We start from the raw sequence: 26,971 nt of genomic DNA, 5'->3' as shown, positions 1-26,971 counted from the left end.
TCAACCTGCTGGGCTCTGGAGATCCTTCCACCCCAGCCTTCCAAGTAGCCAGAACTACAGGCGCGCACTACCACACCCAGCAATTTTTTGTGATTTATTATAGAGATGAGGTCTTGCCAAGTTGCCCGAGAAGGTCTCACACCCGCAGACTCAGGCAATCCATTCACCTCAGCCTCCCAAAGTGCTAGGATTACAGGCTGAGCCACCAAGCCCAGCCTGTTCAGTGTATTTAAGTGGTACATGTTTGACCAGGGAGTAGGGAGAAAAATTAAGAGTGTTCTTCCCCCCTAATAATTCAGTTCCTGCATTTTCTTTATGACTTTCTTCAAGCCCTACCTTCCCTACCGTGTCTTCTTCGATTGTCTCAACCTGTGATTTTTTTCTCTGAGTTTATATCTCATTTGCCTTTTCTAGTTATACAATACATGTCATATGACAGTTGTTTCTCTCTCTCTCTCTCTCTCTTTTCTGTGTTTTAACACTCAGACAGAAGAAATTGTCTCTTAAACCATCTTGACTCCCCAACATTTATTGCAGAGATTCACAAATATATTGGTGGTTATGGGAAGAAACAAGAAAAAGCACATTAGAATTGTGTCAGTGCTCTTAGATGGAGAGGGGACCTGTTTCTGGTTGACTATGCAGATTAGAACCATACTCATCCCTTCCCATGGGAGACATGATGGGTCAGCAGTCCAGCCCTGTTAGCTCAGGTGGTTCTCATATTTGAGCTTGCTGCATGCTGTCCACAATCAAGTGACAGAAACTAAATTCAATCTAATGCTCAGTAGAAAGAATGTCTTAATAGGGAACTGTGTTCCCACCTAAGGACCTGGAATGTTCCAGAGGTCTTTACTGGAAATTTTTGCCAATACTTTATTTTCTTTACTTTGAATGATGTATTTGTATATAAAATAAAGCAAGTGTGTGTACTTAAAGTGTGCATGTATTTACCTGATTCAAAAGTTTCTTTTTTGTTGATTAACAGTGGACAACTTATATATTGCTGCTTATACATTTTGACTTATCATTCTCATTTGATTACTAGGATAGTAAAAGTAAGCTTATTAGAGTTTTTAAAATTTTTATTTTAAAGATGTGGGGTACAATTCAGGGTTAGGTGTAAAAATGGCCATTGTACAGGTAAAATTTGGACCTCACTTGGGTCCCCATGTCACCTGGTTTGATATCAGGTACCGCTATTGATGGAGTATGCCCCGTACTCCCTCCCCAGGCAGTTTCTCACTACTGTCAATCCCTTTCTTATAGTATCATAATCATTGTTCAGGATCCACTTATGAGTGAGAATATGTGTCACTCAGTTCTTTGTTTCTGTGATAGATCACTGAGCATTACAGACTCTAAATCCATCCAAGTTGCTGTGAAGTTCATAATGTTGTCCTTCTTTATAGCTGCATATTATTCCATCATGTATATGTATCACATTTGTAAAAATCCAGTCTACTTTCGATGGACTTTTAACCAGAGGATTCTTTCAAATTATGATGTCATGTGGTGTGTATGTGTGCATGTTACAGGGAAAAGAGAGTCATTGGTTGTATATTTTAGGATTGAATTTAGCTTATTTTCAAAGACAGAGGTATTTGGAGGGGTGGGGAGGACTGAGGGATAATGAACGAGTAACCGAAAGACAAGAGACTCACCTCTTCTACTATTGCAGGAACTGGGAGAGCCTTATACTTGGTGAGGTTCAGAGTTGGGAAGGAGAATATTGGAAGTTCTTCTAAATATTAGCAAGGGTAAAGTGGGCATAGCTGGTGGAATAAATCAATGGAAAAAAATCACTGTGAATTAAATTGCTCTAAGTCTGGAATTGCCTATAAAGTGATCAGCTCTGTATAGGTGAAATAGGCTGTTTATGAGTGACTTAGGAGTCCTGTATATCAGAGTGCTCATGACAATGTATTTTGAATTCCAACCAGCCGACTTTCAAAACTTGGGAACAGAATTGGCAATGGAGTGGGTCTATAAGGAGGGTCTCCAGTCTCTGTTGCCCTGCACGTACCTTGAGGGCAAGGTAAAATGATCAGGGCCGACTGTTTGAGAAATGTTCTGTCTGAAAGCAGAAGACTGGAATGAGTCATTCTGTGTGAAAACTTGGCGGGCAGCATGCTGAGTTTTCCATTGCGTTACCTCTGTGCTTCCTCTCTGTGACATTACAGCTTTCCTTTCCCACCTCTCTGAAAAGTGAGCACCTACTAAGCATCCCATCTAATCAGGTGTCAGGGATCCAAGGTGAAAATGGCAGTGTTTCTGCCCTTGAGGGGCTCTCAGTCTAGCTGACCAGAGAGAGGGATAATCCCCAGTGGGGAACATCTGACTCAACCTTGCCACACATCTTGAAATGGAACCAATAAAAAACAATTGTGTAAAATGTGAGGTTTGGTATTGCAATATGAATTTTAAAACTTTCTGCTTGGTTGTGCATTCAGTCACAAAAAGCACAAAAATAAAGACAGGGAAACATACTGTACTGGACACTGAGCCAAAAGACCCCAAATGATCACATCCTCCTTATCCCCAAGAGCACAGCTATGGCTGGACCCCATCTGAAAACAGAGGCTTGGGAAGATGGAAGCCACTACAGATTATGGGGGCAGAGTTGTTAGAGTCCTTCATGTACTTATTATCAAAGCATAGAGGTCTGCATAAGTCCATCGTCCAGATAATTGAAGCTTAAATGCCTTTTCAGTGGAAGTTTTTCCTCCCTTCCTGGAGAAATGGATCACCCCTCTGCCTTTTCTTGACAACCGTGTCAGCACCGTGAGCATCTGTACCCCGAGAGCAGGTGATCTCACTGGACACATGTGCTTCACTGTCCCCTTGAGATGGATCCATAGCCAGCGGTTCCTGTGCCCCTGACAAACCCTGCTGCTCACCCCATTCAGTCTGCTGCTTCCAAGATACTGTAGGACTTAGAACGCAAATAACCACATCTGGTGAAAACTGCAATTGAATAAAGCCGATAGAGCCCTAAAGAACGGGCACCAGAAGTGAAACCCATTGAAAGGCTTTGAGACAACTGTTTGTGTTCAGAGGATATTTTTCACCATAGTAAGTGCTGGACAATGTTATAGATTAAATAAAATCAGGGACGCCGGGAAAACAATTCATATCTACATGGGCTACTTTTAAGAATTCATTCTCTCTAATGAAAGATGGAAAATGAACCACCATTATGATTCTTTAAAATCAAAACAAAAAACGGCTAAACCAAAAAAAAGAAACAATATTTAGCAAGTAGTTTATAGCTCACTTACAGAGTTTCATCTGAGATCTGGCGGGTGGAACTAAGATACAGGAAAACACCTCTCTCTCTCTCACTCTCTCTGTCTGTCTGTCTTTCTCTTCCCCCCTCCCCTTTCCTATTCCAAGCCCTCCCTGAAAGCAGGCTACACAAGTCTTGGGCACACACACAGATGTAGAGATATCCTTGCTAATTCTTAAATAGCCAGCTTCTGCAATAACTCATTCTGCTTTTTTAATGCCAAGAGCAGGGGGAAATCCAATGGCTAACACCTATGGTTAAGACCATGGTTAACTTGGCAGGGGTATGACTCACGGTACCATTCAAATTCAGTCAAAAAACCTTCCACTTACTACTTCTGATCATATTTAACTTTTCCCTAAGCTAGCTGGAATTGGTATTTAGGTAATTTGCCTCAAAGGAGTGTACTGTAACACCAGTTTGTTTCCCTGTCTTTACCTTTGTGCTTTCTGTGACTTAATGTACAATTAAGGGAAAACTAAAAATTGATATTGTAATAATGAACCTCACATTTTAAACATTTAAAAAAATTGATTTCACTTCAAAGGTTATGGCATGGTTTCACCTTTTAATGACTCCCACATATCATTTCTGTGCATTTTTTTCTATTTAGCAAAAATGTAGTGAAACTGCCATTAACAGATGAATTGAAAGAGGCAGTCATGATTTTCTAGTTTCTCAACTTTTAGGATCAATCTTACAGTATTTTTTTGCTGTAGAAATCTATAACACATGCAAATGTATTTATTCCCAAAATAGAAACAACTAAACCCAAAATAAAATGAGACAAAAAAATACCCAGTATTTAACAAATAGTTGCTAGCTGATAGCTCAGTTACAAAGTTTCATCAGCGATCTGGCCGGTGGCAGAGCAAGTAGTTTTAATGAGGGTGTATTATTTAAAACAAAGACATGCTCATGTCAAAAAATTAAGACAACCATGAAAGATGTGAGAAAAAAGGTAAACCTCATTTAGATGATGTTGCCTGGAGATTCAATCTCCTCGGATTTTTGGATACCTCTCTTGGGATCTTTTCTAAGCCAACACATGCACAGATGCATGCTTCATTTATTAATAACTGTATTTAATGAATTAATTATTTAGTCAGAATATAATCCTACTATGCATAATGTTTTGTAAGCTTGTGTTTGTTAAAACAGAAAACAAATATGTTATGAACATCTTTCATTTCAATATTATTATTGTTTTCAATAGCTGCATAGTATGTCATTGTTTGAATGAATCATAGTTTTCATTAATGGCATGATGAAATTTCTAGATTTCAGAGGGGTTTTTTAAAAATTTTAACTTTTAAAAAAATCAAAGTGCTTGCAACCATTCAAAGAAAACATTCGCTAGGAAGAAAAAGATTCTTGAGAATCCACTGTATTCCCAGAATGTTTCTGACCTGAAAGCTTAACTAAAGTTTTGTTGAATTTTCCGATAAGATTTCACTGGACATGACAAACAATAACATGGTAAGTTGAGTTAGTAGATATTCTTTAGACTATCTGTAAAAATCACATCTATCATTTTTTAAGATATGGTCATTGAGCACTGCTCACCTATAACATATGTACATAATTTTTATTTTTTTATTTTGTTACCATACATAAATTTTAATATATATGTATAATAGCTATCGAGTTGGAGAATAGTGATGTTACTACCAGCAGGGTCATCACATTGCACAACTCCAGGGGGCACCATGATCATTATATTCTCAATGAAGGACATTTTCTGGAGTCGTATGCACCTAGCAAGGCCTCACACTCAGGTGATATTTATATACTGGTTGTATGATTTTTAAAAGGTCATTCAGTATTTATATACTGATGTCCATATGGTATTCATATGCTGGTTTTCACATCATTTAAATGGCCAATGAGATTCTATTAGCACTTAATCTGGTAACTTTTGAATATTGTTCATTAATTTGTTCCTTTACTCATTATGAAATATTTCTGAACATCCACAGTAAGGGGGGATTGAGATCCTGAGGTCTTACCCACCTCACTGATGATCAAGACAGGCCAGGTTCTGTCTTCTGGACCTTCCTTCCTTTCTTTCTTTCTGATTTGTAAACAGTAGAGTCTCATACAAATATAAAGTTTTGCACTTTCAAAGCTATCACTCCAATGAAGACACTTATTCAACTAAACAAAACATCTTAAAAATATTTTAACAATGTACAAATACATTTACAATGTAATCTGATTAAAAGACTCCAACAAAATTTATAGTACCTGCAACAGAATTTAAAGATGCTTACAATAGTTTGTAGATTAGTTTACAGATAAATATATTGCTTTAAGAATTACCACAAATACAAATTCATGATTTACAGTACCCCCATTATAGTAGGGAAAAAATGGATTCATAAATTATCTTTTAGGCATTTATTATGCCAAGTATTTAAATGTTATTCTCATTATGACATAAGAATAATGCTCTTTTAGTGATAAAAGAAAGACTTTTATTAGCCCAAGGACTAAGAGCTTCCAGAAGTTCTAAAGTAATATGTGGTTATCTTTTCCATAAAATAAATAGAACAACAGCAATCTCTGGGTATCCCTTAAACACAAACTCTGAAGATTCCACTTCAATTAACCAGGCCTTAAGTGGGTGACTTATAGCAAATAAAAATAAACAAGATTTTAGAAACTAGTTAACACCACTCACCCAAATTTGGTTTTTACTTGCTTGCATGTCTCTAATAAATTTCACCATGAAGTACATATTAAAAATTAACAATTATTTCTAACTTACACATATACCAAAGTACTCACTCCTACCATGCAAGCAAAGCTTACTTCTGAAAGTAATCTACAAAAATAATATGTCAACATATGCTTTGAAATAGACTAAGAACATAATCCTATGTTCTATGGATCAAACTGCAAAGGTCTCTGTTACATATAAATGAATACGAACAATTTGGAGCATATTGCCATTATGTAACTACATATGCACATAAAACAAATTTTGACAATGTTTCTAGTGACAACTTACTTTCTAGCCCCAACTGCTGGAAAGAAAATAGGAAACAATATGAAAATTACTTTTCCTTTTTTAAATACAATTTTTAAGTGGAAAAACAAATCCAATACTCCTCATTGCAACACGAACTGAGCTCTTAATGGTTCAGAACCAAGAATTTCTTCAGTTGTTCCCCAGTGTGAAGGAACACACATAATCAACCCCCCCCCCCACACCCCGGTCTCTCTTTAGGAAGTCTGATCATCTCCAGCGTTTTGTTTCAAAAACTGCCTTCCAAGATATGAAGTAGCCACGCTGGTTACATTCTTTCTGCTGCCCACTTTGTAAAGGTTGACATCTTGTAACACCACACTCATGATAACCACCACCAACCACTTTACTCAGAAGGAGAAGAGGGCACAAAAGGCAAATAACACCCACAGCACTGGACAGGCAATACGTCCCAACCAAAAGATTTCTTGTTTCAGTCTCTGAAACAGTTTTATTCTCTTGAGAGGATGCCTTCCTGGGCTCAAATGCCCAAGGGCGCGTTCCCTCTTCATCAATGTGATTCCACCAGTGCAGCCCAACCATTCATTAGTCTACCTGTGACATTCTTCACAGCCCCAAAGTCACATGACAGCAAAAGATAATTGTCACCCTACAGGCATAAAGCTGTTGCTGAACAATTCCCAGAGAAGATAGACTACAATTGCACTGACTTGAAAGAATACATGGAAAAATGATGCCATTGCATGTCTGAGTTGGTGGTGGTGGGGGGGGTGTTTGCTTGTTTGTTTTTTTGTCTATTAGTTGTCTCCTCTTCTGAATCAAACAGTGAAGCATCTTCAGTGTCACCATTACTGACCTGCAACATGGCGGCCCTGCCTAGACCTTTCTCTCTGTTTGAGTTAGAACCCTCTTAGAGTCATGCTCAAACCTGGCAATATTTTGTTTAATGGTGTGCTTTTACACAGAGGGAGCTTATAAACATAACGTAGTGATCATAGACTTGCAAACAGAATAGTGGAGCAGAGAGAAAAAGTGCAGTCCTGAGGGAAAAAGCAGCAATTCAGTGATCCCCTTTGTGCCATATGCAGAGCCATAAGAATTCTTAACATTTCTATCCATTTAAAACCACAAATCATGGACTGGGTGCAGTGACTCATGCCTGTAAACCCAGCACTTTGGGAGGCCAAGGTGGGAGATTGCTTGAGGTCAAGAGTTCAAGAGCAGGCTGGGAAATATAGCGAAACCCCGTCTCTACAAAAAATTAGCCAGGCATGGTGATGTACACATGCAGCATCAGCTACTCTGGAGGCTGAGGCAGGAGGATCCCTTGAGTCCAAGAGTTTGAGGCTGCAGTGAGCTATGATTGTGCTATAGCAATACAGCCTGGGCAACAGAGCAAGACGTTATCCAAAAAAAAAAGAAAAGAAAAGACAAATACAAGTCACATGATCTTACAGAAGGTATTAATTCTAGCTCTCAACCATTAGGCATCATCTTATGTAGCACTGGCATGGTGATTATTTACTCCTCTGTCTCCTAATCTTGCTATTCCCAGTGATGAGCACAGTACCTGACACTTAGCAAATGCTCACTGAATATGTTAGTTGAATAACTATTGAATATCCAAGAACATTTTGGATGTCCCATCAAGTTGCCAGTTTCTGCTGGAATGATGTGATATGCATCTTAAATTTCACTACAACATTCTCTCACTTGATACCACACTGAACATCCATTTTTGATTTCTCTTTGGTTACTTTGGACTATACCTTGACCTTGACTAAAGGAGGCTATGAGGGAAACCCCCAAATATCAAATGTAAAAGCCGGAAGGACCCTTACAGGGCGTTCCACTCCAACCTCGCTAATACATAGATGAAAAGACTGGAAGCAGAGACATAAACTGACCTTTTAAAATCATACTCTAACCAGGCTCGGTGGCTCAGCCTATAATCCCAGAGCTTTGGGAGGCCGAGGTGAGTGGATTGCCTGACCTGCAGGTTCGAGACGCACCTGGGCAACTTGGCGAGACCTCATCTCTACAATAAATCAAAAAAATTAGCCGGGCGTGGTAGTGCATACCTGTAGTTCCAGCTACTTGGAAGGCTGAGGCAGAAGGATCGCCAGAGCCCAGCAGGTCAAGGCTGCAGTGGCCAGGATCGGCCAGTGCACTCCAGTCTGGGTGACAGAGTGAGACTCCAACTCAAAATAATAATAATAATAATAATAATAATAATAATAATAATAATAATAATAATAGACTCTCGTTCAGGGTCTGGACATGAAGCCAGATTGCTTACTACTTCATTTAATAAGCATTCGGTAAGCACCTACTGGTTGTATGGCCCTTGGTTAAGCCCTAAGTATCCCAAGTTGAATATGATACATAAGAGATCTTCTCTGAGTCTAGTAGGGTAGCCATATGCATACAGAAACAGGGTAGAGTGTAGTGAACTCTGTGTGCACACTTGCATGTTGCCTAAAAAGCACAACAGAAGTAATAACCATCACTATCTGGGCAGTCAGAGCTTACATGTTCTGAGAGCTTTCCGTGCTGGGCACTCTCCATGTGTTATTAAATCCTCACAAAAATTCTGTTGAATTATATCATCATGTTCATTCCACAGCTAAGAAAGTGGAGGCAGGAAAATGAACTGATTTGCTCTTGGTCATAACCATGGTTTCAACTCAGGGTCTGCTTGATTTCAAGTCTATGTTCTTTTTATTGCCTCAGGCATTATAAGTAGGTTTCATCATGAGGACAGATTCCATTTGATTGCTAGAGACTGTTTGGAGCATTGTGTTGCAAAGAATTCTGGGTCGTATCTGGGCTCAGAAGCAAATGGTGTCATGGTTGATTAGCCATGGGTATAGGAAGGGAAGTGATACCCTATGTCAGGACTTTGTCATCCCTGAGCCATACCATGCTGTGGATCTTCAAGGTCCCTCTCTCTGCCAGTCAGCATGATTTCAATCCACTCTTCCAGCTCCTCTGAGTTCAGAAGGGTATTTTTGTGCTTCTGGATGTCCGGAATCTTGAGTCTTAGGTCAACTTTCCTGTGCCGTGTCCCATGCTGTTGTTCTTTCACAATTTTTCAACCCCGTCAAAGATCTCTCTTTAACATTCCCCCAGACTGCTGTTCTGGGCTAATGGCAGTTTGTGCAATAAAGCATGACATGTCTAAAACTTAACATGTTGACATTTCTATGTAAGGTGCCACAGAGGCCCTCCTGATCCCAAGGAGTGACTTTAATGGGAAGAATTTCAATCCCTTGGGCAGGCTAGTTGGGGGTCTGTCATTCTTTAAGATTATACCCGACAAACAGCTGCTACTCTGTCAATGCACACAGCTGACCTCACACCTTTTCTTAGCTGCTAGAGAGCCCTTGATGTAATAGTGAGTGAGTTACTGAGGTATTGTTGGTCAACACATATAATGCTTGAAGTGGAATTGGGGGGTGGAGATGGTGTTTTCTTACTTATACAGTTTATGACTTCCAGCTGTTGCCCAGAGGTAAACACTAGAATTAGGTCTTGGCAGTGGTTCTAGCTGGTATGCCTCTGCCTTAAATTTTATCTCATAACTTCTTGGCATCAAGATTTTCAGTCTTCCAAAGCCGGCCACAAATTTAAAACAAGTGTCTAAAACTGGTTGTTAGAGTCAAAAGATTCAACGGTGGTAACGGTAGTGTTAAATGAATCATTTGTGGAATGTTTAACTGCTCATCATCTATTTGAAGTATCCTTGTGTTTTGTTTTCTGTAGCAAAAATAAGTTCGATTTACTAAAGGTATTTATTTTCATTCTTTTCACATATGTGACCATCTTTTTTCTGAATTATTGGACTTCTAAAACATTGTGGGTAAATGGATATGAATTTGACTGTACTCCACATCTGGAAGTGTTATTTTTAAATTGTTGAACAAGTTCTTTAATGTCATAAGAGCATTTTCTCTTAAGTATACTATTAATGTGTGACTTATACATTATAATGCTTCTAAACAGAAATAGATATTTACTTCTTTGATATTTTACTTTAAAATTTATTTTCAAGTAAAAAGAGCTCTTCCCTAGTATGAGGTCCACAACCTGACTTTTACATAGAGTTGTAATTTTCTATTTTAGTAAATCAGACAGCCCCGTGGATTACTAGGTTGGCATTACTGCTTGCGCCCTGCTGCTTATTCCTGGACTAGAAACAAAGAATAACAGAGTGAACAGACTTAAAATATATCCTTCTGTGTGATGAAATTAGTAGTCCATGTGCCAAAGTCAGACTATGCTATGTGAGTGATTGCTGTTATTACTCTAGGTGTTCATGTGCTATTCACATGTCAAGATTTTTTGTGTTGTTAATTGCATATATGAATCTTTAAACAGATGAAAATAAGGCTCCAAGTCTAACTAGAAGGAATAGAAAAGTTGAGTCCTGAAGAGCAGGCTTCATGTAACTTGACATCTTATCTGTCACTACAACCCCAGGAATGCTGACTATCTTAAGTGCATTCCAGGGAGGCTGCTTCTCCCAGTTGAAGTGTTGCTTTCTCTTCATATTTCTTGGAATATGGAGATGAGGTATTAACCAGTGTATTGTTTGAGGTGTTTTGTAAACTTCCATTTTGGGGTGGCAGATAGTTATAGATGATCTAAACAATCATATTGACTAGGGACGTTGAAAGATCTTTTATTTCACTTGTCACCAACACTTTCATTTGCAACCTGTACCTTCCAAAGTGTTAGACACTCCTTAATTTGATGTTTCTGATTACCTTAAATTGCAGTCATTATGATATCATCTCAGTACTGTAATGGAATATTCTAGTATACTACTCACTGTACTTGAAAAATTAACATTGAACTCATTATTGATATTTTAGTACAGCACTCACACTAATTTATTTAATTACTTGAGGAAAGCTCATTTTTAGTCTAATTGGACTATTAGTAAGTGTCTTAAATGGGTATTGAAGGAACATAGAGGATAACCCCCTCAGGTCCCCTCCCACTCTGGGAGCTTTTCTGTCCTCTCAATAAATCCTGTTTTCTAAAAAAAGAAGAACCAAAACAAAAAACAACAAGAAAAAGACAAACATAGACTATAAAAAAAAAAAAAAAAGCTTCCTATCGGGATAACTGACTTGTCACTTGGCAATAGAAGGAAATAAGTTTGTTATCCAAAATCCATCATCATGAAGACAGCTACTCTCAGTAGCTGGCATGTGGCAGGTGGTTGCTTAGTAAATATTTATTAATGGAAGAACATATGGCTTCAGTTACCACTTGCTACTGATGACTCTCAAATCAACATTTCAGTTTGGAGCTCTCAGAGTTCTGATCCATGCTTCTGGCCTCCAACTGGGGGAGTCACAGATAACTCTACGGGCTGGATGCTTAAACTGGAACCACAGTCACCTCCTTCTAAACCTGTTCCCCCTTTGCTTCCTCGGTTGGTTGTCAGTCACATGCTCCCCACTCACCTGGTGTCTTTCTTCCCCCTCACTTTCTGGATCCAAGTATTCATCAAGTTCCTAGTTCCTTCCTCCTTGCCACCCCTCTGACCATTTCCACAACCACTGCTTTTTCAGTTCCTGGTCAATTTCACCTGGATTTTCGCCAGTTTTCAGCTGAGTCTCCACATCTAGGCCTGTGGTTCTCAGATGCTATCATGCCAAAGTATGGCCCAGGGAGCCGGCTAACACTGGAAGTGCCAGATCACACTTTCCTCAGTTTCTCATTTGGCAGGACTGGGTTTTAAGAAATCTGAATTTTAAGTAGGCAGCCTAGGTAATTCTGACGCAGGTGGGAGCAGAGTTCTAGTTTCACAAATACCTCCAGCCCGTCCTGAGCACTCAGATAAAGCTTTGCTCTAAAATATGATGTATCCCCAGCCCGATTAGAACTATCATTTATAGCACTATTTTTTTCTTTTTCTTTCTTTCCTTTTTTTTTTTTTTTGAGTCAGGATCTCACTCTCTCGTCCAGACTGTAGTGCAGTAGCTCACTCAAGTCTCACTGCAGCCTCAGTCTCCTGGGCTCAGGTGATCTTCAGCCCCAGCCCTCTAAGTTGCTGGGAGTACAGGTGCATGCCACCATGCCTGGCTAATATTCTTGGCTTGTTGTGGAGACAAGGTCTCACTATGTTGCCTAGAGTGGTCTTGAACTCCTGGGCTCAAGCAATCCTCCTGCCTTGGCCTCCCAAAGTGCTGGGATTACAGGCATGAGCCACCGTGCCCAGCCTATAGCAATATTTTTGAAACTGTGGTCAATAGAGTCACCAAGGGTTTCTCAGATGTGCCTCAGAGTGTGTACGTGTATGAGGAGGGGGTGTTTGGTTATGAAGAAAAGAATAAGTTATGCTATGGGGGCTTCAGCCAACACTCCTTTCTCCCATCTTTCTTTGGTCAGAAAAGTTCTGATTTTGAAGTTTAACAAGAGATTTCCTTTGAGAAAAGTATTCCTCTACTTAAGAAAAAAAAGTGAAAAACCACTAATCTAGAAAATTGGATTTCAAACTTTAAAAAAAAATCAGGAACCACTGTAAGAAATAGTGTGCATTCTGTATCACAGCCCAACTCACATACATATTTGTGTGTAATTGAAGCAAGTTTCATGAAACATACCATTACTATACTTGATACACTCTGATGTTTTCTGTTCTATTTCATTTTTTTTTAAATATTGCTGGTTGCAACCCACTAAATTGATTTCACAAGCCACTGAGTCGCTACTGTGTATGAAAAACCTTTGACTGAAACTTTCTCAATGAGATTCCTTTATGAACCATGGAACATAGAAATATTTTTTAAGCCTCTTGAGGATGGTACATAACTCATGTCATTCTAGATGCTTGCGAGAGAGGCTACTTCATTACATACACTGAATGCCTGAGGGCATTCAACTAAATTCTCTGAATGAGCTCCTGGATGAAAAGACTTATTAGTGTCTGATGTATGCAATACACCCAAATTCTTGAGTATTGCACACCAGGGACCTTCTGAATCTGGCCTAGGTTCACCTTTCAGATTTTACCTTATTTCCTCAATCACCTACCTAGGTTAAAACCATCTTGAACTACTTGGAATTCCCAAAATGCATCACGCTGTTTCTCACCTGTGCACAGTAATGCTTGCCCTTCAACGCCAGCTCAGTTGAGTGTCACTTTGATAGAGATCCTCTTTGATAGTAGTTAGAGTCATCAGATCTAGGGTCTATCTCGTCAGTCCTTGAAGGGCAGTACTGTACACTGTTCACCTCAACAGATGCTGCAGCTAGTGGACGACCAGCCCCATGTTGGCTTTTAATAAACTTCAGCAGAATTCACCTGACTCACTTCTTCACCACTGAGTGTGGAACTCCATCCTTAAGTCTAAGGATACAAACAGGTATGAGGCACAGCCTTCATGCTTAGGGAGCTCCTAACATGCCTGAAATATAGGATATACATATTAAAATCTACTTCCGGCCAGGTGTGGTGGCTCAAGCCTATAATCCCAGCACTTTGGGAGGCTGAGGCAAGAAGATTGCCTGAGCCCAGAGATTTGAGACCAGCCTGGACAACTTGGTGAGATCTTGTCTCTACAATATATAAAAAAATTAGCCAGGTGTGATAGCATGTGCCTGTAGTTCTGGCTACTTGGAAGGCTGAGGTGGAAGGATCCTGAGTTCAGCGGGTCCACACTGGGGTGGCTGTGAGACTCTAACTCAAAACAAACAAACAACTACTTCCAGTATAGCACAGTGCTTAAGAGTTTGTATAAGGAGTCAGACCTGTGTTCAAATTCTGATTCTTCTATTCTTTGGCTTGTGAACCTAAGACAAACTCCTGAGCCACTCTAGACTTCCAATTCATTGTATGTTAGACTAGGATCATAATGAGAGGAGCAACCTTGCAGGGCTGTGAGTTTTTAATGGGAGCTACACGAAAGGCCCTGAGCACACTGCCTGGCCCCAAGCTCTCAGGAAATGCGAGGGTGGAATTAGGCAGGTGTTGTGCCTGGTGCCACGTGAGTACTGTTGTTGGAAAGCACTGAAGGAGTTGAGAGGAGGAAATGCTGACTGTGTGGGAGAGATGGGAAGAGGCGGAATATGAGCAAAGCTTAAAAAGTAGGCCTTAGATGAGGAGGTGGGAAGGCATTTCTGGCGGGTGGAAGCAAAGAGCCAATAGAGGCCCAGAGAAGGGATGTGAATGCCTTGCCTAGGAACTAGTTGCCTACAGTTTTGCCTATTGACTAGTTTCACTGCTAGCATTTGTGTATTTATTTGTGGGTATGTACTCCAACATTTTTCCAAATGCAAGTTGAAGATATGGATGTCTAGAGATGCTTGTTTTCTTATTTTAATGAATTCTGTCAGTCTTTTCAATGGCTTTTTGCTCTGTCTGAGGTGTCTACAGTTTTGCTGTTGGGCTCAACTTGATTAAACCATTGGGGGTAAGCACAGAGAAATGGTTTACAGAACTGACTGGGGGTCATCATTACCCAGGGAACTTTTTAGTCCTCTAGGTTTCTATGCCGACTCCAGAGATTCTGACTGTTGGGTCTGATGGGATCAGGGAGTCTACATTATTTTAAAAGCTTCACTGATAATTTGGATGCCCAGACAAGTTTGGAAATCACCAGTTTAGAGAGATCTTGGTTGCCACCTTGCCACTTTATAATTGTGTCTGAGAAACAAAGTAAGTCAAATTTGTTTGAATTTTATAGAGAGTTGAAACTCATCATCTCACAGAATTTAACAATTTTCTACTTGGAAATCAATTCAGAAACCACTTAGTCCCATCTTTCATTTAGAAAAAATCCTGTCCCTTTGAATTGCTTGGGATGATCCAGACATACCCTGGTCAAAAGAGGCTTTTTACCTGCTGAAAAATGGATTCCTCTCTTAAATACCTCACTGTACCTAAGAAGTCTGACATCCAAACTCTCCCTCTTTGTTTCAAGTGACCTTCTGGAATAGCCCAGGATATGTCTGTGCTTCTTCTCACAATGTGATGGCCCTTTAGGTTTTTGGAGATAGTGAACACATTGTGTCTTTCCTTAACCTTTTGTCTAGGAGAAACATACATAATTTCTTCCACTGGTTCCCAGATGAGCACCTCTGGACTCACTCTTTTTTTGTTAATGCCCTCCCTCCCTGTCTTCCTTCTCTCCTTCCTTCCTTCCCTCTTTCCTTCCTTCTTTCCCTCTCTCCTTTTTTCCTTTTCCCTCCCTTTTATCTGTTTTACTCTTTTCTCTCTCTTTGTATATTAAGATCTTTTCTTCCTTTCCTGTAGTTCCATTGTTCCTTTCCATTGGTTTGGAAGTTAAAGAGTCTACTAAAGTGTGACTTCCGCATTCAACAAAGTATAAAATAAGTCAGCGCTTTTCTCTCCTTCCCATTAATACAAGGACCTTGGAACACTCCCACTGGATTGTTTTGGAATTATCACTTTCATAAAGAAAGGATGCCTCACATCAAAGTTTGTTGCTACAGGTTTTGATGCTTGGCTTGTTTAGTTCTTTCTAGACAACATAGTAACCCTTTCTTGGGAATAACAGAGAGAACAAAATGTTACTATTATGGAAAGTACAGATCAGTGGAACTGGACTCTCTGGACTCTGGTTTTCAAACTTTTTGATCAAGCTCAACAGTAAGAAATATACTTTATAACCAGTACACACATAAATATAGTATATAAAACAGAAGCAAACCTTTCATGAAAAAAATACCTCCCTTAGTCTGTGTAATGCACTCTGATCTATTCTATCCCATTCTATTAAAAAACAAACAAACAACAACAAAACAAGTCTGGACATGGTGGCTTACGCCTATAATCCCAGCACTCTGGGAGGCCAAAGTGAGAGGACTGCTTGAGCCCAGGAGTTCAAGACCAGTCTAGGCAACATAGTAAGACCATGTCTCTACAGAAAAAACAAACAAACAAATTATCCAGGTGTGGCGGTATGCATTTCTAGTCCCAGCTACTTAGGAAACTGAGGTAGAAGGATCGCCTGAGCCCAGAAGGTTAAGGCTGTGGTGATCCGTGAGCATGTCACTGCATTCCAGCCTAGGTGCCAGAGTGATACTCTGACTCAAACAAAACAAAACATAGAAAACTGACCTGAATCCATTCAATGGATTGCACACTCACTAAGGGGTTCTGATCCACAGTTTGAAAACCCAGACCTAGCCTAAAGTCTTCAGTTTACAGCTACAGAAGCCGAGGCCCAGAGCAGTGACATGGCTGCCCCAGAGTTGCACTAGAAGTGAAGACTTAGGACCTACATCTCTGATCTCTTATCTCCAAGTCCTGCTCTTTATTCACATGTGCCAAGCAGACCAGAAATAATACAGGATGGAGAAAAAAGAGAGCCACTGGTGAACTGTAATTATGACAAGGAGGATTAAACCCTCCTACCCTCTCTAGATATCTAATTTTGGTGGGAACAAATCATCTCATGAAAACCATGGTTGAGTGAACTCTGCAGTATTGGGCACCCCTTTCTCGTCCCTAGAATCCTCACAACCACCCTCCTATAAAGGAGGGGATAGAGTATAGAGAAGTGAAAAAACTGGTCTGATTTGGGGGTCTCATAAGTTGAGGACGTGTGTGTGTGTGTGTGTGTGTGTGTGTGTGTGTGTGTGTGTGTGTTACTTATACAGGGGATGCCAAAAAAATGTATGCACATTTTAAGCATGGCATTCAGTCAAAAGATGGCATTAAGCAAATGAATACTAGATGATATTTACAGCCATATGTCTAGATGAGATCATAAAGGAAGTGAAGGTAGATCAAGAAGAGAACTGGACCAGCAGCAGAGTCCTTCAGCATTTTGAAGTCAAGGAGAACAACAAAGCCAATGAAAGAGACTTAGAAGGGGCAACCCAGAGAATATGGTGTCCTAGAAACCAAGGAGCTATACTCTCTATGGTGCCAGGGTCTGCATTTAATTCTGTGGGAAGGTCCTCCATATGATGGCAATGAACTGCTTAATGGCCCAATGACACCTGTCCCAGCACTCCCAGTCACCCCCAACTCTTCCTCTCTAGCTCAACATCTTTTGCCTTTCTGCATATTCTTCCATAGGGGAATCAAATGGATTTTTAATCCTTGCAAAATAATAAAGAAAATAATAATCAAGGAAAACATCCCATGCAACAGGCAGGACAATAAAAGAAAATGGCAGAAGCATGGTTGTGCAAACGTCATACTGCACGTTGCTACAGTAATTCAATTTAACTTTGAAAAATAATATATAGATAACAGCTCTTAAAATGTGTATACATTTTTGGCACCCCCCCATATATATAGTGCTTACAAAGCATCAACATGGATTTATGAAGAATACAATTTTTGAACAGGTGACTTGGTTAAACCACTAGGAGATTACTACAGATGTAATGTGTTTTATTTTCAAGAAAGCATTCTGAAAACCTGATTTAGAAAACAGCAGAATGTAGGGTTAAATGTGTGACCCCTGGAGTCCGAGACATGTGAGCCTCCCCACCTCTACCCCTGGAACCGGGCCTCCGCTTTCTCATCTGTCAAATGGGGATTGTGATTGCAACGGTCTCCCAGTGTGGGTCAGAGAAGTCACAGGGATCACGCACGTGTAGTGCTTCTCACACAGCATGTGACTGTGAGCCTCTCACAATCATGAGACCTGGTAAACAGGTAAGAAAGTAGAAAGGAATGGGGCTGCCTCAAGGGTGTCCCCAGCTGTTGGCCTCTACCAAGCCCTGGCCTCAAAGGCTCCTATGAAGGGTAGACGTTTGCTTTGCAGTTGTTCAAACCCATCCTGTGGTCCCTTGACGCCACCACCTGAAGGCTGGGAGGGAAGAAACCCGAAAAAGCAGCCTGAGCTCTGAGTGCCTGTGGCTTCCTTGTCTTTCCCTGCAGGGGCGTTCGTGGTGTGCTGGACCCCGGGCCTGGTGGCTCTGCTCCTGGATGGCCTGAACTGCACGCAGTGTGGCGTGCAGCACGTCAAACAGTGGATCCTGCTGCTGGCACTGCTCAACTCGGTCATGAACCCCATCATCTACTCGTACAAGGACGAGGACATGTACACCACCATGAAGAAGATGGTCTGTTGCTTCTCCCAGGAGAGGAACCCAGAGAGGCGCCCCTCCCGTATCCCCTCCTCGGTCCTCAGCCGGAGTGACACAGGCAGCCAGTTCATGGAGGATAGCATTAGCCAAGGCACCATCTGCAACAAAAGCAGCCCCTAAGCCGAGGATGTCCCTCCACCCACCCAGGCCCACTCTGGGAACAGAGCTGTTCAGAATGGCTGCCGGTCTCTAACAAAGCCCATGTACAGTGTTATTTGAGGTCGGAATTAATCACTGCTTGATTTTTTTTTTCCCCGATGGAGTCTCACTCTGTCATGTCACCCAGGTGGAGTGCAGTGGCATGCTCACAGCCACCACAGTCTCGACCTTGCTGGGCTCAGACAATCCTTCTGCCTCAGCCTTCCAAGTAGCTGGAATTATAGATGCATGCCACCATGCCTGGCCAGTTTTTGTGATTTTTATTGTAGAGACAGGGGCTCACCAGGTTGCCCAGGCTGGTCTCGACTCCCCCAGGCTCAGGCAATCCTTTTGCCTCGGCCTCCCAAAGTGCTGGGATTACCGGCTAAGCCACTGGCGCCCGGTCGATCTTAAATTTTTTGTTTTTAATTGTGGAGACCAGGTCTCACTGTGTGGCCTGGCCTGGTCTTGAACTCCTGGGCTCAAGTCATCCTCCCGCCTCAGCTTCCCAAAGTGCTGGGATTACAGGCATGTGCCATGGTGCCTGGCCAACTGCTAGATTTTTAAATGTTTTTGCGTAGTTTGGAAGCATGGGCAGGAAAGAGAAGACATGGTGAATTTTCACAGGAAGAGGGGAGAGGCCCAGTGAGCCCTTACCTGTTGCCCTGTGAATGCTTGAGTCCACCAGCCCCACAGAACACCCTAGGTTCTGCCACCCAATCCTAGCCATTCTCTTTGTGTTTGATAAGGATGTCATTAAAGGACTTTGGCCAAAATAAATCATTAATAATGTTACTGGAGCCACCGTAAGCAGCTGCTAGGAAAGCCTACGTAGTTCTTTCTTTCTGCATGCATTGAAAGTTTTTAGAAATGCTTCCGCAGTGATGTCTTTTTCCTCAAAGAAATCATGGCCAGTAGCTAGATGTTCAACAGGAATCTAAGAATAACCTATCGGTAAGGGCTCCAGATTAGACATGGTTCTAAAGCAAAAGAGCATTCCAAGGAAGAAGACTGACTTAAAAACTACAGCAAAAAAAGGTGAACGTTGAAGACCTCATTTGAAGTGAAAAAGTTCTGGATGTCATCTTCCAAGTGTGCAGACGTGTGTATATATACACATGAAATTTAGACAATTTAACTGTATTTAAAGACTCTGAGGATAGTGAAGGATAAAGTCAATTCACTGGCCACCTAGACTTTCCCGTCTAGGTCTATAGCTGTAGAAGTGGCCTGTTGTCTCTAAAAGAAAAGAGAAAGAGGTGTTCCTTCGAAAACAGACATTTTTATACAGCAGAGTAAAAGGTGTATTGACAAGTAGGCTGAATCCCTTCCACACAGAATCAAATATGAGCTTGACTTGAGTCCTTATTTTCAGTGACCTCCCTACCACTGGTGGCTTGTTGAACTTAGTATGTGGCATCATTTCACATCTCATATTTTACCCAAGGTTATCAACGTATTTCTAGTACTTGTCTTACCTGTGAACAGAAGTTTGATCTGGGTTCTGTTGTGAATTTTTCCTCCTTCAAAGACCGAAATAGACAACAGGAAAGGCAAGTCGGTAAGAAAGAAAAGCTATGTTTTGTCCACACAGGCTACTGACCAAAGTTTTCTATGTAATAATGCATTTAGAGTATATTCTGATTTAAAATAAGAATAACGTCAATGCAGATATTATAGTATTTATGTAGTTTGCAAAAGAAGTTTACATTTTTTTGCTATTGTGATATAACATTTATGTGCAAAAACTACTTGTAATAAAAGGATTTGAGAAGTCATGCTTTTACTATAATAGCCTAAAATAGAGTATTATGATTTTAAAGTGTAGATTTCACAAACTGTGTAGTACGTGGGTCTGAAACTTATAACAAAGCTACCTATAAAATAAAATTTTAAAAGATCCATTCTGTCTTTTTGAGGTGCATTATTGCTTTGTGTATTTTCTAAGTGAAAATATCGTTTGTGGTAACTATAGCATACATTTCTATTGCAGAAGAAAAATCAATTTGCCATGAAGCCTATACGCTCACTGTTTTATGTAAGCATTTTGAATCTACAGCTGGTCAAAGGGTGGAGAATTGAAATTGAATTCCAGTCCCTGAATAGCTACTAAGGGATCTTTCAAGGTTTTATTTTGAGGAAAGAACCATTTTTAGTGCCCTGCAACAGAGTGTCATATTCAGAATGGTGTCTGGAGGGTGTCCAAAGTATGGAAGGAAGCTCAGAATAGAAATATATAGCTTTTGTTTTTATGCACACACATATCTCAGCGAGGGTGCCAGATTAGAGAGGTCATGTATATTTAGAGGTGACAAGTGCCAGGGTCACAGAGCTCACCAAGAACCCTTGACAAACCCTGCCTTTAGGTGGGGATAAAAAAAGAAAAAGAAAAAATATCTTTCCTCAGATTCTAGGATCCCAAGCTTATCTGCAAGTCACTGAGATGGTTGTACTGAAAAATCTCATCTAGACCTTGACTCTAAGCATGGGCTACTCCCCAGCTAAATGCAATTACATTATCTTCTTAGAGTTTAGCATTGCTCTGATAAATCTCTATTGGTGGGAGAGTTTTATCATGTCCTTTATGAAGACAGTTTGGAAAGTTTTTGAAAAGAAATTGTTGAATTTCTTTGGTGATTCTTTTTTTCAAGTGTGCAGTGGCCTGCAGAAGCCCTAAGCATGGAACCACCTGCCCCCGTTTGTGTAATTCCAAATAAAAACATACCAAGACCCCAAATAAATTTAAGCCTCCAAAGAAGTTCTAACTTTCTCCGTGATCAGCACTTCGATGCTTTGTATACATACTAAACATCAGAATTTAGAAATTCAATGGCCCCGACTTCCTTGTGCTCAGGCCACCAGAACCAAGGACCCAGTGGTGTCAGCAGCAACAGCATCAGGCAGGTTGGAGGATCCGGCGCTGCTCATCTGAAGATGTCATCCCACTCAGACCACGGGGCGGACCCTGCTCTGTGACTGTAGACTCACTTTCCTCCCGAGTTCAAAAGTGTTTTGTGCTTATTAGCTCGTTCATCCTCTGATCATTCTGGGAAGGGGGCCTCGAGGCGACTGGCCCCTCTTTTAATTGGTTGACTAGGCATCAGGAAGGTAAGCCCTGTGAGGATGCCCGTGAAGGTGACTTAGCGACAGACCCCAGCGCTGTTAGAGCCCGGAGGAAAATGAACCAAAGTGTTCTTCTCCATCGTGATGCATCTCACTGGGTCCTAAAAAGAATTAAAAACACACAAAACCGGATCTGACTTCTAGGAGGCTTCCCAGCGAATTATAGCCCTGTAGACCGCTAAATGTGGTGTTAAATTGGAAACCCCTAGGGTTCCTTCCAATTTTATGCATTGTCTTTCAGGCATAGGAGTTGAGATTAGAATCACGTAAAGATGGAGAGTTTTTCGAGTCGGGGAAGCTGCATTTTGTGTGAGGGATACTCTCCCAAATGCCTCACAGCATTTAGAATACTCAATTTAGAACTAGTTTTCACAGAGACATAAATATAAGGTGAGAGATGCTCTTGCTGTGGAGATTTTTTTTGGCCTTAATGCTATATTTTATCTTTACTCCATTTTCTTTAGTGCTTTTTGGAGTGTGCTCACTCCTAAGTTAACAGATAGTAAGGTGTGAATGGCGGTTGTCAGGGGTTCAGGGTGTTGTATCATCTTATAACTTCCATGTTAGGGGTTTATAGTGCAAACAATGGCCCAACGGTTGCTGACGTTGCGTGAGGTGGCTCCAGGTCACATCGTAAGTGTGGGTCACATCAGACCACGTGATGCAGTGCCTCTGCATGACAATCCATGAGTATGGTTGCAATTCACTGCTGGGCCAGCCAGTGTTGGAATTGGCAGTGCCTGGCAGTTTCTTAGAGAGTTACAGTCGTATATGACAAAACTTTATAGCATTTTTCTATATCAGCAATTTCAACTTTGCATAATGTGAATTTTCATAAAATACATCTGTACTGTATTTGTGATTGAGATTAGAGCCTGCACATTGTACATTAATAATAAGATATATTGAACAAAAGGGCGGGTGTCTGCCACGGCCTGTGAGACATCTTTGTGCATATTAGAAAATGGTATCTCCTCCATGAGACACTTTTGCGCTGTTCAAAAAACTTGACTGCTACCTGCCAGAAAACCGTGCTAATACACATGGCTGTCCACAGTAGGATGGACACATGTAGAGTCGAGCAGTTCACCACCCACACTACTGTAGATGACAACCATGTTAAAGAAAGCACTGCTTCAAGACCCGCCTGGGCAACTTGGTGAGACCTCATCTCTACAATAAATCAAAATGAGCCAGGCGTGGTAGCGCGTGCCTGTAGTTCCAGCTACTTGGAAGGCTGAGGCGGAAGGATCGCCGGAGCTCAGCAGGTCAAGGCTGTGGTGGCCGGGAGCAGCCACTGCACTCCAGTCTGGGTAACAGAGTGAGACTCCAACTAAAAAAAAAAAAAAAAAAAAAAAAAAGAAAGCACTGGGTTGAAATTCGAAACGCCTGAGTTCTGATTTCTGTTCTACCTTAAACTGTCTGTGAAACTCTAGATAAGACTGCTGATCTTCCAAAGGAAAGACTTGTATTAAATGATCTGTAGTGACCCTTCCAGTCCCCAAATTCTGATTCTATGCATCATTTTCCAGAGGTGAATCCTAGAAAGAGCCATAAGTCTTTGGATTCTTGGCATTTCACCCCTTGCCTGAGGATTTCAAAGTAAAAGAGTTCTGTTTTCATTTACTGCAGTGGTTCTCAAGCTTTTAGTGTGTATAAGAATTGCCCAGGGGAGACAATCTCAGATCTATAAGTTTTCGGCAGGTGTGAATTGTGTCGCCATAATTTCAATACAGGGAGAAAGGGTTTATGGAATAAAAGAAAACTACTAACCCATAAGGAGACTCTAAGAGACTTGATGTACTAAATCAAAGATCCAATTTTGCCAAGTTCTCCTTTAGATCTTCTTCTCTTCCCAGAAAAAATTAGTTTCCTATATCTGTATATAAATTTAAATTTCAAGGTGTCAATATTTACTAATAATAGCCTATTTTAGGAATTAAGAATGTTTGTGCTTTTTGAGTAATGCAGCTTCTGAGAACATATGCTAAAGAAATGATACCAAATTAGGAAAAGGCTTTGGACACAAAGGTGGTGAAAACAACATGATTTATAGAAGCTGGAAACTTCTAAACAATCTAAATATTTAAGAATAGGATAAATGTAAAGTACTATAGTCAAGCATGAGTTCTCTGGAACCAAATTACTTAGATTTATGACTTAGCCCTTTTACTTACTAGCTATGGGACTTTGAGCAAGTGCCTCTGTGCCTTGGTTTTTTAAAATCTATAACTTGAGGATAGCAATTATACCTAGCTCATAGAGTTTTTGAGGAGATTAAATAAAATTTTTGTAAAGTGCCCAGATCAGTGCTGGGTTTTGTTGGTGTGTTATAGCAACTTAAAATTGTGGGTATGAATAATCTAAAAATATGGAAAACCATGTATAATATAGAATTTCCTGATGGACTGCCTGTGGTATCAAGAGATGTGTTTTAAGGATGACAACAGGTGTTTTGGTTTGAACTGCCACAAAAGTGGCACTGCTTCTTACTGAGACTCAGAAGATGGTAGGAGGAACAGATATCGGCATGGGTAGGAATCAGGAATTTTGTTTTAGATGTGTGACATTCATTGTCACAGAGTCACAACCAGGTGGAGGTGACAAGAAAGAGGCCAGATAAATCTGGAGCTCAGGAAAGAGGTCCACACAGGAGATATCCATCACCAGTGTATAGAAGGTATTTGAGGTCATAAGGTTAGACAAAACCACTTGAATAGTAAGTATAGATACAGATAATAAGTACAGAAATAGGTCTGAGAAATTCCAATGTTTGCAGTCAGAGAAATGAGGAGTCAGTTAAGGGGACTGAGAAGGAGAATCAGAAGTCAGTGGGGATAAGGAAGTGAACAACTGTGTCAAATATTATAAGTTGGGGTTTGAGATTTGACCACTGATTTGGCCTTGGAGGTTATGGGTAACTTGACAAAGCTGTTTCAGTGGTATGAAAGAGACAAGGGCCTGATTGGAAGAGGGGTAAAGGAGACTGGGAGAATAGGATTGGAGACAGGGAAGACAGGCTATTTGGGGTAACAGGGAGGAGTTGGGGATGGTATCTAGAAAGCCCTATGAGATCAGGGGAGGGGTTTCTTTTAAGACAGGAATGATTACAGCATATTGGCAGGATTCGGTATGCAAAACCTCTAGATGGAATAAGTGATAGCTCAGGTGAAGGGTGGCAATTGCTGGAAAGAATGGGCTTCGGGGTATAGATGAAGGGGTCTAGTCTTCAGCCCAAGCAAAGACAGTCCATCCATTGTAAGAAGAGGGAAGACAGAATGTGCAGAGAGTTAAAAAGGCTCTGGGTCACTAGCAGAGAATAATGATAAAGCAGGGGGAGTTGGAGTTTGAGGAGAGGAGAAAATGAGAAATCATTGTCCAGAGGAGTACGGCAGTGAGTGGACCAGGACACTTAGTAGGGCTGCCAGGCCCCCAGAGAGGCTAGGGGCACAGGTTTAAGGTGCAATCATTCTGAAACACCATTGAGTTTCTTCCCATCCCTTTTGGCTGCCTGGCTGGAGTCATGCTGCGGACAGAGTTGAACTGTTTTGTCAGGCAATGTTTGGGCTCCACCAATTAAGTCAGAATCTCTGGGGCTTGGGTCCAAGCCATGGGTACATCCAGAGTGATTGTCATGTGCAGCCAAGGTTGAGAACCATGGATTAAAGCACGAAGGTGAAGGAAGGTGCATGGAAGAGCCTGAGTTCCAGGAAATCTAGCTAACAGTTCAGTGTATGAAGAGGACCCCAAAAAACACAGAATTTATTTTCTTTTAAATGTGTATTTATTCTTACATGTTTAAACTTCAGTCACCTTCAAAGCACTCTGTTTGATGCAATACACCTATTGGGATACTTTTCCCACTACTCAAAACAGTTTTTGAACTCATCCATTTTGATGCCCTTCAGTACTGCTGCCATATTTTTCTGCTTCACCTCATCCATATGGCAAAAGTTTTCCTCTGAGGACTTATTCATAGGGGAAACAAACAAAAAAAGTTACTCGGGCGAGGTCCAGTGAATAGAGAGGGTGGGACTTGGGGATCACGCTATTTGGGGTCAAAAACTGCTGAACACTCGGTGTGGTGTGGGCTGGCACACTTATAAATCACCCATCATGAAATGGTCAAACTCGCTGAAAGAATCTCCAAAATAAATTCACTGAAGCGGAATGCAGTCTCTCATAACAATGCTAGCTGGTACACTGATGCCAATGGGTTCCTAGAACACTTATCTAGCTGGGGAAGCCTGTAGTACAAGGGGCCTGCTGTCCAAAAGATAATTCCGGCTTTTGGGGGGGGTCCCTTCTCATATGTTTAGTTACCTAAGTATGGGCTATTCTTTTAACTGCTGGACTCCAGGTGCAGGAGACTGAGAAAGAGGTAGAACTCCCATGGAAGAGGGAGGAAGGGTGTGGCGTTGCCGGGAGTCCTGCTTGTGTGACTCCAGCCTCTTGGGGGCCACTGCTTCTGGCCTGGGAACCTGCCTTATGGAAGTGGCCCATGGGTCTGGTTTGGGGACGCCGAGATGCCGATTCTTGGCCCATCTGAAGACTTTCCTGAGTCTTCTGGATCTCTGATGTAAATGGGAGGTGGTGTGGGCAGTTCTAGGGATTCTAGGTGTCTGGTTGGAGAAGGAGAGTGACCTAAATGAGGTCTCCTACAGGAAGGGGGACTTTTTAGAGCAATGAGAGCCAGCTTCACCATTGCATTGATGGAGACCGAGGCCTTGTTTTGTAACTTTGCATTCCAGTGCAAGAGAGACAGAAAAAAGAAAAAAAAAAAAAAAGTAACTGCTTTGTCATTCAGAGAACAGGAGCCAAAGAGGGAAGCTAACAAATTGAGTACCTACTATGAGTTAGGAATTGTGCTAAGCACTTGATATGCCTAGTGTTGAAATATGTCTTGGAGATAAGAATTTTAACCTCTACTTCAGAATAAATAGCTCTGAGACTCAGAACTCGGATGTGAATTGTCCACAGTCCCACAGCTATCAAGTAGCAAAGTCAGGATTTGAACCTAGGAACAATTTACTCTAAAGTTTTAGAGTTTTTTATTAAGATGTGAGACTTGGGCTATGTTAAAGGAACAACTGAATTTTGATTTTGGTGATGCAAGAGGCCTACCTAGCTGGAAAAAAAAAGGCATGAAGGTAAGAAAGAACATTATGAATATAAGGAATATTCAGAGAAGGATGCCTCTCATGGCCAGATGGCTGAAATAAATGAAGGAATGGATGATCCTACCAACCACCCATCCAACCAATCCACAAATAAATGATTTAAGAGAACGTCTGTCCTCAAGTGGCCAGACCACTGGGCACTGACAATGTACTTGGGGCCTG

General features: G+C 41.1%; 1 protein-coding gene and 1 pseudogene across 1 annotated transcript in view; one reads left to right on the top strand and one right to left on the bottom strand.

Moving 5' to 3' along the window:
* The window catches only part of LPAR3 (lysophosphatidic acid receptor 3), a 55,170-nt gene extending 36,553 nt beyond the window's left edge, over nucleotides 1-18,617 (top strand). The window contains exon 2 of the mRNA XM_008064795.1: nucleotides 18,160-18,617. Coding sequence (XP_008062986.1) covers nucleotides 18,160-18,488 — 329 coding nt within the window. The 3' untranslated portion in view covers nucleotides 18,489-18,617. The remainder of the gene's footprint in view (nucleotides 1-18,159) is intronic.
* On the bottom strand, nucleotides 6,518-7,146 carry LOC110596257 (annotated as a pseudogene).
* Nucleotides 18,618-26,971: the final 8,354 nt, after the last annotated feature.

This window comes from Carlito syrichta, unplaced genomic scaffold (assembly GCF_000164805.1).
Source record: "Carlito syrichta isolate Samal-C Ts95f unplaced genomic scaffold, Tarsius_syrichta-2.0.1 Scaffold308051, whole genome shotgun sequence".
In the NCBI taxonomy this organism is placed as follows: domain Eukaryota; kingdom Metazoa; phylum Chordata; class Mammalia; order Primates; family Tarsiidae; genus Carlito; species Carlito syrichta.
This window is presented reverse-complemented; position numbering and strand designations above follow the sequence as displayed.